The sequence below is a fragment of the Phragmites australis genome, chromosome 11 (assembly GCF_958298935.1).
Source record: "Phragmites australis chromosome 11, lpPhrAust1.1, whole genome shotgun sequence".
NCBI classification, from domain to species: domain Eukaryota; kingdom Viridiplantae; phylum Streptophyta; class Magnoliopsida; order Poales; family Poaceae; genus Phragmites; species Phragmites australis.
The window spans coordinates 4,165,582-4,177,547 of record NC_084931.1 but is presented as its reverse complement, the minus strand read 5'-3'; the positions used below and the strand labels follow the sequence as shown (position 1 = coordinate 4,177,547).

Here is an 11,966-nt window from a genome sequence, read left to right as displayed (position 1 = left end):
TCCAGTAAAAAGCATGCAGGGGGCACTGCGAGGAAGTGGAATTGTAGCTTTCTGCGTATCTGTATTCGACCCTTAGGAATGCATTGCTGCAAATGCTGACCCTCTACAAATGCCTAAATTCCTTGGCACATGGAGGCCAGCAATTGGAAAGCTTCACCTCAGCCTCGGCTACTGCAATGCACACCTCACAATACCCATGTAGACCCACAGCTCGTGCTCTGAAAGTTACTGAGTGCCACCACTGACGCCCATCAAGATGAAAGACCAAAGGGCACAAATGGATTAGGATTGGAGAGAGAGAGAGAGAGAGAGAGAGAGAAGGGGGAGGGGGGTAGGGGGACATGAACAGCATATAGGACTATAGGAGTATTAGTAAAATGATGGAAGCATGACTATGTGGGGTGCTCATTTCAAGACAATTATATACTGCTCCTCGAGGAAAAAGGTGCGAAGGTTGGTGAGCTCTGACGAGCAAAGAGCTCAAGCTGCACCAACCACCACCGGCAGTTTTTTTTTCTTCCTTTTTTTGAGCAAGTTTCTTTTCTTGCTTCTTGCTACTAGCTTTATCAGTGTCATGTAGTCGTAGAGTGTATTTAATCTTCATGTTGTTTCTTTTCTGAAGCCATGTAGTCTTCGAATGTATTTAATCTTCATATTGTTTCTTTTTTGAAAAGCTATTTTTGAAAATAGGATATTGATTTCTACAATAAATTTTTAACTTCTTCGAAAAACATCTCTAAACGAGTTTCTCAGTTTTAATTCATTTTAATCAGAAGCAGACTTCTAATTTCTTCAGAAGACACTTCACTGTAACTCTATTTATTTTAGCTTTTAGCTTTTAACAGTAACAAAGATAAAATTAGAAGCAGAAAACAAACGAGACTTTAATCTTCATATTGTTCAGGTGGCCTGCCTCCTCAAGAAGCTGGAGAGCAACTAGACAAGCACTTCGATATGCGCACACAGACAACTCTAGAAGAGCAAGCAGCAGCACAAGCAGCCGCTACTACTTCAGATCCTAATACAAAATTCAGGCGGCTCCAAAAGAAATCCCACCCTGATGGCTTCTCGTATTTGCATCAGGAGAATCATCTCAATCATTGTCACATTTGTTTCCTTCCTACTCCTCGTCTCCTTCTCCTCCTTCCCCGCCTTGGCCTCGGCCGGAGGCGGCAGCAATGGCACACGGGTGGCATTCCGCTCGGGCGAGGAGCTGCTCAGGTTCCAGAGGATTAAGGCCCATCTGGACAAGATGATGAATGCCTCCGTCAAGACGATCCAGGCATGCATTCTTTCTTCCACATGGTGATGGCACCAGCTGGTTTCTTGTTCGCTCGCATTGCTGCATTTCTTTCTTGGCAGATAATTGATCTTGTTGGTGTTCTTGCTTATTTGGTGATTTGATTTGCAGAGTCCGGACGGCGATGTCATAGACTGCGTGCCCTCTCACCTGCAGCCCGCATTTGAGCATCCCAAGCTGAGAGGGCAGAAGCCAGAGGTAACTGACACACATGATCAGCGCCCACCTGTCTCGATTCTGAAATGTGCAATGCGCAGCTTGTTCTTGCATCGAGCTGATCGGTGATGTTGGTGTGCGTCACCTGCAGGATGCGCCTACTGAGCGGCCAAGGATTACTGCTGTGCATGGCGATGCTGATGCGGCGGCGGAGGCGGCAGACGACGGGGAGCAGGGCCTGCCGCAGGCGTGGTGGCGCTCCGGCGAGTCTTGCCCGGAGGGGTCCATACCGGTGGTGCGGACAACGGAGGATGATTTGCTGAGGGCCAGCTCCGTCGGGCGGTTCGGGATGAAGGCCCGCGGTGGTGGCTTCGCGCGGCGAGACTCCACCGGCGGCGGCCATGAGGTCAGTCACATCGGCGGGCCACACTCGTCTCAGTAGCTCAAGAAATTATCTGAAGAAAGTAGAAAACCACCACATTTGCAAGGTTCAGAAGAAAAAAATAAATGGCACCGATAATCGCACGATTTTGTGCTTCATCCAATCATCTAGCTTGAACTTGATAACCTCGACACCGGTACAGATTGCACAGACAAAGGGTGCAGTACATTGTGCTGGATGCTCATTGATTTCAGTTCAGCAAGTGTACTGCAAGTATAACAAACATTGAAACATACCACATGCACATTTTCTCAAAAATAAAAGAAAAGAAAAAATAGTACTCAAAGAATGAAATAGGCACTTAAGCTGATCTAGACGGACGCGTACATCTAACCTAACTGCATAGGATGATGTTATTATTAATATAAAGAGCCAAGTCTCATTAGATCCTATGTATTAGTGGTGACATCACATTTAGCATCTAGGACTAGCACTCTAGTTCAAAAGAAAATTCTACGAGATTCGATCTTACAGAAAGATCTTCTTTTATGTCTGTTATATATCTCTTTTTTTTCTCTCGGTTGTACGTATCAGCTATTAAATAAAAAAATATTATAGATTAGAATCTTATAAAAATCTTTGTCTCGTATAATTTCGTTCCTTCCGATTCGGCCATCCGGGTGGGTGGGAATGTCTGTGTCGGCACACGTCGCGAGCTAGTAACAAAGCAGCTTCGGTGGTGTCGTGCAGCACGCGGTGGGGTACGTGTCGGGGGCCCATTTCTACGGCGCGAAGGCGAGCCTGAACGTTTGGCCGGCGCAGGTGGCGTCGCCGGCGGAGTTCAGCCTCTCGCAGATCTGGGTCATCTCCGGCGCCTTCGGCCACGACCTCAACACCGTCGAAGCTGGGTGGCAGGTCTGTCTACTCTTCACGGATTTCTTTTTTCTCTCCCCCTGAGACTATGCATTTCTGACAACTAGTGCGATCTGCATGGCTGTGCAATGTACGAATGTTCAGGTTAAGATCAGCCCAGCTTTTACTGCTAACGTTAATCTTTTTTCACATGGATAAAGTTTGATTAGCGCTAATCTTTGACTGACCGTTGAAATTTACAAACAATTAGCATCAAATTTATCCCGTCCCTCATCTCAGATCAGCAGCATCAATAATTAAAAAAAAAATCTCCCGTTTCTTTTCAGGTAAGCCCTCGGTTGTACGGGGACAAGAGCCCAAGGTTCTTCACATACTGGACGGTAAGCTCTCTGCTCTTCAGAAATCGTAGCCACCCATTTCCTCTGTTCCAGTGTTGGACACATAAACGTTGTTGACCCCGTTGCAAATGTGATGCAGAACGATGCGTACCAGGAGACCGGTTGCTACAACCTGCATTGCTCGGGCTTCGTGCAGACAAGCAACCGGATCGCCATTGGAGCAGCCATCTCGCCCATCTCGGCGTACAATGGCCGGCAGTTCGACATCACCATCCTCATATGGAAGGTACGGATGTACGGTTGCTCTTGTTCATCAACTGACTGCACTTGCGATTGCGACATGCTGATCACTTGGACTTATATGTAACAGTATTTGTTTAACAGTTATAGATAGATTGAACAATGGGTGTATTAGAATGAAAGATTTGAGCCAGCAAGCAATCGAGAATGATTTCCAAGAAATGGAAATACCAAGCGACTGACAGTTTGACATGCATATGCAATTATGCATGCAGGACCCGAAGCAGGGCCACTGGTGGCTGCAGCTGGGCTCGGGCGCGCTGGTGGGGTACTGGCCGTCGTCGCTGTTCACCCACCTGGGCGCGCGCGCCGACATGGTGCAGTTCGGCGGCGAGGTGGTGAACGCGCGGCCGCCCGGCGCGCCGCACACGACCACGCAGATGGGCAGCGGCCGCTTCCCGGGCGAGGGCTACGCCCGCGCGGCCTACTTCCGCAACGCGCAGGTCGTCGACTGGGACAACAGCCTCGTCCCGGCCGCCGGGCTCCGGCTCAAAGCCGACCGGCCGGGATGCTACGACATCGCCGGCGGCAGCGGCGGCGCCTGGGGCGCCTACTTCTACTACGGCGGGCCCGGCAGGAACGCAAGGTGCCCGTAGCTAGCTAGAAACGGAACGGAACGGGTGTTACGTTACGTGCGCACCCAAGCACAAACAACAGAGGCTCATTCCAGCAAATACTCCGCGCTATATATATAACAAATCAAAGCTTTGATTTTATTTTTTTTGGTTCTATTCTCTGCATGCATATGATTATATGAATATATGGTTCTTGATGGCTCTCTATCTGTTCTCTATCTTTATTCTATGGTGCTGGAGCCGATGAATTTGACGCATATAATGAACTTGTACGCAATAACGCAGCGTTGGATTTTCTCCATTTCCGCAGGAATTAAACTACTTCTTTCAAAATTTTGCGAAACTCTTGCTTCCAATGGTCCACCTGTACAACTTGTGGCAACAAGAACGTGTCCAAGTTTTTATGTCTTGTGACTTTTGCACATTTTGAGTTGTGATGTGTTGGTCAGTTCGGTAGTGGTCTGATGGGCAATGTTAGTGCGTATGATGTGTGCTTGCGTTGTAGCGTATGTTTGGTTGGAGGATAAGATTAGATGGGTTATAGCTATCCATGTTTTTAGGGATATGATCACCCAAGTTGTATGTTTGATTGGGTACTAGTCTTTTTGTGTAGTAGCAACTTATGTGTAAATTTTCTATTGAAATATTCAAATAAGTTGCTACCATGTACTCACAAAAGTTGCTAAAAAATTTTACTAAAATTGTTGTATAAGTTATTGTTAGTAGATTTTGTGGTTGCTAAGAGCAACTTTTGTCGAACATGAGTATCAAGTTATGTGAAAGACCAAGCTGCTAGTGAGAATATGTAGCAATTTATGTAGAGACTACGTAGCAACTTATGCAGAGACCTTATTAAGGTAAATGAGCAAAGATCCTATTGCCTTTCTGTCATTGTCATTATTACGATAGTTGACTTGTTTACTCCATTGATTAGGTGCAATTATACAGAGGCAAAACTTGATAGTAGAGGTAAAAAGATATAGTGGAGTTGTTGATGGACTTATATTTGATGCATTGTGAGAGAAGCTAGATGGATTTATATAAGGGATCAGACGAAATATGTTGTATGTCTGGTAACAATTTACCCATAAGTTGCTAGTACTGTTACATATAGGTTGTCAATACATATGAAATATCTCTATAATATACGCAATAGGATCTTATTTTGTAGACTCGTCGTAAGGAACACAACGGTGTTAATAGAATCGAAAACAAATAGCAAATAAAAGAGTTGTGATCATTTCAAAAATTTACAAGAACTAGTATAGGCAAAATTTTCTGTGCAAAGCGACTTCACGCTGCAATCGTGCAAACTTTGGTCATCAACCATCGGATCCACATCCAATGCTCCAAAATTATCCCACCTTCCCACCGTGTACTTTTCACATATAACCCCGGCGCGCGTATACAATATGCCGCAACTTTGTCCTTCTCCTTCCACCTGTAGCGTGCTTCGCACGACCGTAGAGCTCCCGAGGTGGCGTGGTGATTCAGCCACGGCCTCGACTGCGGCGCTCCGGCGATGACCTCGACCAAGACGGCCTGCACGGCGATGACCTAGATGGCGATGGGCTCGGTGGTGATGACCTGGATGGCGACGGGATTGACGATGTCCAACGTGTGCTAACCAGACGTGGCTGACGCAGCGCTGCGGAGGACGTTGGACTACGTGTACGGGCAAGGCACGGACTGCGCCCCAGTGGTCCCGACCTAGCTAGCTGTGCTACAGCCCTAGATTTCTCTTTGAAGCTAGTGGCAAATACATAACTACCATAGGATTTCTCTTTTTGATGTATTAAACTTTGAACTAGTTATATCAACGCTAAATTCTATATATATTTCACAATATGAGAATTCTCAGACATGATGTTTGTTCACACCTGTTGAACTAACTATATCAACTTGCTCTATTTATGCAAAATTATGAGAATTCTCAGTTTACCATAATGTACATCTTGTTTGCTCAGACATGATAATTGTTCACACAAATATAGAGTCACTGTTATGTATAGTCACTCAAATTGACAACACAATTTAAATTGAATACCAATCAGAGTACGCCACAATTTATATTGAATCAAGGAATCTTGAGGAGAATGAATGACAACAGAATTCTCGTGATGTATATTGACAACATAATTTTTACTGGCATCGCAGTATATCAAAATCATAGTCACCAGCGTGACAACATTCTGTGTAACTTTATAACGACATTGCCAAACAGAATTCCTGCCATAATTTACCACAACTTGCTACACTTTACAACTTGGCAATCTTAAACCCTAAACCAGCAAGGCAACATTATGTTTGACTTCACAACAACATTGCCGATCTGGATTTTCTGCAACAATTTCCCAATCAAGTTTTGACAACTTTCTGTTTGACTGTCTCCTCTCCAACTCCTTGCTTTCTATGTTGTGAGCATATATTTGCATCTGTCCTTGAAGTGAACACCAACAAAAAGACTATAATTCATGATCCGCTCCTGCTCCAGTCCAGTATTTCGCAATCTTTGTCCACTTGCCTGGAAAGAGATACCTGCTGACGTCCACACCTGCTGAGGTCCAGAAGACACTTGCTGCCTGTGATGCCTCAGCAGCCCAAGTGCTCCCAAGCTCACGTCTGGAATATTTTTATATATATTTTTAATATATGCAAAATTACACGGCTATTTAAAAAAATTGTAACAATAGGCTACCGTCGCCCGATGCCCGTTCATCGAGCAAGATCATGGTGTCGACCGCTGAACTGGCGACACCTTGTGAGCCCTGACTGTCAGGGAATAAAAAAAAAATCGATGACATGACACGTGTCACCCGTTCATCGGGCGAGACCTTTATATCACCTGGTGAACGGGTGATACCTTTGTCTCCCCTATTGATAGGGCGACATCAAGGTGTCGCCCAATGAATGGGTGATACATTGCTTTGGTCGAATTAATTTAATTTGTAGCAAAAAAAAAAAGACGTTTGTGTGCTGTAATTTTGTTGTTATTGAATCATTTAGTGCCATTAAATGTTTGTGCAATATTTTGGATACTTGAATATGACGAAAATGGAAAGTTAAATACGGTGATTTTAATAGGAGCTGGGACATATACGGACGTTGGTATGTACGATACACGATCATTATAACCTAAATAAGTGTTGTTTCTAAACCTAGCATGCTTAGAGAATGTAAACAACAGGATTACAGCATCTGATCTAATGAGTGTAACATGGGTATTTTCCCTTCCTCGCCGCTTCGAGTCCTGCATCACACGTCGATGTACCCTCTCACGCTTCCTCTCCCTCTCTGCCTCATAGGCCTTCCTCATCTTCTGCTACTCCTCCTAAATGCGCTTGCACGTAGCCTCTCTCTTCTCATCGGCTTCCATTTCATAGAAGCGTCTCTAAGCAACGCGGTGCTTAGTGTGAAGCAAGAACACATCTGCTTCCGACTGCTCAATTCTAGCCACTGTAAGAAGTCACATAGTGGTGACAACAACTATAATGAAGACCAAAATGTTAAGTGATAAATCTTAATTGGTTTTAGAATAATTTGGCAAGAAGTTATTACCTGGCGGTGAGAGTCAACATTGGTGCTTCCCTAGGGTGAATCGTACTCGTAGTTGCGGTATATGAAGAACCTCCTTCCGTAGGTGTAGAAGAACTCAGAGGACTTCATGATCCTACAAATGTCTCCACACTAGCGCACATGGGCACTTCGACCCTATCAAGCGTAGTATCCGACATGTATTTCTTGGGGAAATGACCTGACGTCATTTTCGTCGGAGTTGTGGAGGTTGAGGCTAGTGGTTTGGTTCTACATGTAGGTAGGAGATCATCTATTTATACATCGGATTCATGTTGGTGCATGGACTAAGTCCACGAAAATCGGTTCTGGCAAGCAGTTGATTCTGCAGTGAGGTGTGGTTATATCAACTAAAAATGCTACTTCTAAAATGCTATTTATATCAACTGAAGCCACAACAATCAATGGAGGGTAAGGTGGGAGGGGGCGTGGAAGAAGGGGCAGGGAGGCTAATGGTGAGATGGGAGAGTTTGTTTGGTCCAACTGAGCATGAGGAGCCTCTCTACAACTTCCTTTTGCAGGATATAAGTGATTTTAGTCCTCTAAGTCATCTAAGGATTTTCAAGCACCCGAATGAGCCGTTGCTCAAATTTCTCCCATGGCTACGATTGTGTCATTTAGATGTATGATGGGAACATTAATGGGGGGCGTCGATTCTATTGATGTCCTCTTGCTAGGGTGAGAACTATATCACCATGACCATCAATATCATTTTTTGAAAACATTATACATTATGACCTCATATTTCTGCAGGCCTCAAACGATGAACCCGACAACTGCCAATACACGAGATGGGTCGATCGTCCTGTTCTATAGCATATCCAAGATTATGTCAACCATCTGCAAGACCAAATCTTTGACTTGCAGTGGGAGGTGGAGAATATGCCAAGTCTTCCTGTAATACACCTAGAGGACCCTTTTGTATGCATCGATCCATGGTGCACCTGCCCATGCCACAATAGGGATGCTCCTCCTCCTCCTCCGTCAGCTCAATACGATGTTGGAGATTATTACGACTCAGGAGCCTCCTTGCAGTTCATTCTAAGTCATTACAATTAGAATCACTGTAAGGTAGGCTTTGTAATTTGTGTATCGCCATCAATTTCATCCTTTTACATTCCCTAAGGTATGTTAGACAAAACTCTGGTACACCACTAGGAGTATCGTATATGTCATTGTACGTTCGGTTGATGTGTTTATTATTATTGTTATAGAATGCTCGTGGTATGACTCTATGGTCCGAATAGAATCACAAAACAAAAATACGGTACAAGAAAGATATTATGACACTAATATAACATGGTAGCATAAAGAAAGTACCATTACACTGACATTAACATAGTACAATAACACCGACAATAACATAACACCATGAAACTAACTATAACATGGTAGCCTATAGGTTACACCTCCTCTTAGGGACGATCCCCTGGTTACATCCGCCCTCGGGACCTTGCGCCTCTATGCTCTCACCTGGTTAGTTGAGTATATAAGTGGGTTTGGTAGAACGATCGTCCGCGTAGGCTGTGCTGCGAGCGGTGGAGTGGTGTAGTCATCTTGGGAGGGTTGTGTCCCCGTAAGTGACATGCCAAGTAACTGTGATGTACCAATCTCATCACTCTGTTCGAAGCTGTACGAGTACCCAAGGACCTAACTACCTTCCCTGGTAAGCAACTCCATGTAGCTACCATACACCTCTATATCCCTGAGATTATAGATCTCTGCACATGGAACAATGAAGAAAACACGTTAGCACCGGTAAAGTGTAACATACGTAATAATTGGTTATTCATGACGCGAGTGTCGTACCTGAGCCAGGGACGCGAGAACTCAAAGGACCCAGGTCCGCAGAGGAAGTGGTCACTGGCACTGGTGAAGGCTGACTTGGACATTGTGACGCCGTAGCGGGGTTCACCAGCACTGGAAAAAGAATGCCCAGATCAGGCACCACTGTAGTGTGGATAAGTGGCCCCGGAGAAGTACTACCTTGCTGAGGCTCCGGCGTAGTAGGGATCAGAAGTTAGGTTGGAATACAACATCGATGGCTCAGCGACGAAGGTCAGGCATACTAGTGGGTGTGACGGCTCAGTGAACATGGCAGACTAGCATGCCAGGAGAGGAACCAACGCTCGTGCTCTCGTCGCAACATTTGAGGATGACATGCAGATGAGCGACCTGAAGACCTTGTTCACCTACCAGATAATCCAGCCTAACATCACGCTCACCTCGACCCTAGGGACCTCGAGGCTACCGTCGATTCAGACCTTGGTCGCCCGTACCTTGATCTCAACCTGGTGTAGAATATCCCTATGCAAATAAAAGTTTCATTTATTACACAATTTTTTTGTACCAACAAGTGTAGTACATGAGGAGTTGTATAGTATTGTACGTACCTCAAGCGAACGCGCCTGGTCCCTGTGTGTCAGATACGTGTCGTGAATGTTTTGACACATGCCGCGGAAGCTCAGCTGGTGTGTACATGACCCGTGTGCACGTTCGTGCCACGAACCAGTACAAGAACTCCATGTACGCCTCCTTAGAGTGCGGTCGATCCTCATCACAACGTTGTTGACAGCATGGTCCCATTTGTCAACCCACATCTGCACACAAGTCGCAAACATGGTCATGCTATGAGCCCATTGCGCGTCAACCTGCAAAAACATAAGCAAATGAAAAAAAGTGTTGTAGTGTCTCAAATGAAAAGGTAATTAAAATGTTACACACATGTGTATGTTGCTAGGCACCATCCTAGCCATTGAGAGAAGAAATGTCTAGAACTTACCAAACTACCACATCACGCAATGCGGTAAGTACTCCTCGATGTAGATGTCACAGACGAGGGCGCACCGCATGAGCCAGTACTCGCGGTCCCGTAAGCACAGCACTGAAAGTCCAAGCGGAGCACGTCAATGTACCTTCTCCGTATATGGCCTCCAGCGGATGTCGTTCACCGTCAGCTTATCGAACTGGTGAACAAAGTCTGAGTATACGAGGTGTGTCTGCACACTAGACCAAGACGGTTGTGCAACCAAACTAAGTTTGACAAACTAAAAAGGAAGTAATAAACAAATACGTGCAAAGTTCAGAGCTCTTACACCACAACGAACCCATGGTCAGGCCATCGACGCCGTCCGTAGGGAACTGGTACGCGCTATAATCTACAACAAGCATGCCAATGGTGAAGCACTCGTACGATCACATCTACCGATGGTGAAGCAAGCGTTGTCGTCCATCTTTATGCAGGTGTCACACAGGCCACAGTATGTCATAGGCAGCCCAGTAAAAGTCTAGTTGTATTGCAGGACCTCCCATGATCGACGTCTGCAACCTCTCTAGCGTATGGGATCATGCTCCTAGAGACTGTGTTGCTATGGGTCTCGGTGAACATGATACACCTGAACAACCACATGAGGTATGCCTTCGAGTGGCGGAGACATCCTCATCATCTGCCAGTGGGTGGATGTTATCCACCTATCAAATAAGAAATAACTACAAATATGTTCATTGGTTAGTAACGTAGAGGAGATGACAAAACAGTACAAGACGGGCATACCACAAACTGAACAAGAAAGGCCTTCGTCGGGTTGTGCTTCTCGGTCCCTGGAAAAGCCCTGAATGGGGCAAGGTTGTCCCTCCGTTGAACGATGAAGAAGTGAATGTACAAGAGGGGGGGGGGTGAATAGGCATTCCTACAAAATATAAAAACTTCACAGTAGGTTAACAGAATCTGGATATTCCAGGTTCAATCCGGAACTTCTGGGTTTCGAAAGTTCGGACTTCAACTCGGATATTTTGGTTGGAACATGAAATTGAAAAATAAGAACACCTAAGCAAGTCTAGGTGATTCTAAGTGTTATCACAGGTTCCAAAGGATGTGTAGAGGTTTTTTAACAGAACACCAACAACTACAAACTCACAAACACGTAGATCAGGCAAATTGCCCAAAAATCAACTAGAATAAGAATGAACACAAGAATGCAAATGAGACATGAATTTATTTTCCTAAGTTCGGATCCAAAGATCCTACATCTCCGTTGAGGTGCTCACAAAGAGTCATATCTCTTTCAACCCTTATCCTCACCAAGCAACCACGAAGATCGAGCTTGGGCTTACTCGATTGTCCTCTTCCCTTGCAGAGGCGAGTATGACCTTCACAAACATCATGTGTCACTCCACAATGTTGGGTGCTCACTGGGCAACGCCTAGCCGTCAAGGAGGATGAAGCTCCAAGAGTAACAAATGCGGCTCGATTGGCTTGACAATGAACTCAAGTGCTCAAAGATTTGAATGTGGCTCACTAGCACTCAATCTCTTGCTCTCACACCCAACTCTCAAATCCTTACGAGAATTGATGCCCTAAAGGAGTGGGGAGAGCTATTGAATGGCTTTAAAGGCTTTTGTCTCCTGGTTGTTTAGCATCAAAAGAAGGGAGGGGTGAAGGGGTATTTAAACCCTTCCCCCCAAAACTA

At 45.3% G+C, this 11,966-nt stretch overlaps 1 protein-coding gene across 1 annotated transcript; it reads left to right on the top strand.

Annotated features, from left to right (window-relative positions):
• Positions 1-463: 463 nt before the first annotated feature.
• On the top strand, positions 464-4,131 carry LOC133883907 (protein neprosin-like). The gene is made up of 7 exons (XM_062323309.1): positions 464-1,282; positions 1,412-1,498; positions 1,608-1,862; positions 2,589-2,753; positions 3,038-3,091; positions 3,189-3,335; positions 3,565-4,131. The coding sequence occupies exons 1-7, from the start codon at positions 1,061-1,063 to the stop codon at positions 3,943-3,945; spliced, it is 1,311 nt and encodes a 436-aa protein (XP_062179293.1). The 5' UTR covers positions 464-1,060; the 3' UTR covers positions 3,946-4,131.
• The last annotated feature ends 7,835 nt before the right edge of the window (positions 4,132-11,966 follow it).

What these genes read in the sequence shown, in the direction of transcription:
- LOC133883907 (XM_062323309.1), top strand. Translation starts at nt 1,061, where the DNA reads ATGGCTTCTCGTATTTGCATCAGGAGAATCATCTCAATCATTGTCACA. An exon ending in CCTCCGTCAAGACGATCCAG is followed by an intron (nt 1,283 to 1,411) that starts GCATGCATTCTT and finishes TTTGATTTGCAG; the next exon opens with AGTCCGGACGGCGATGTCAT. An exon ending in GGTTCTTCACATACTGGACG is followed by an intron (nt 3,092 to 3,188) that starts GTAAGCTCTCTG and finishes AATGTGATGCAG; the next exon opens with AACGATGCGTACCAGGAGAC.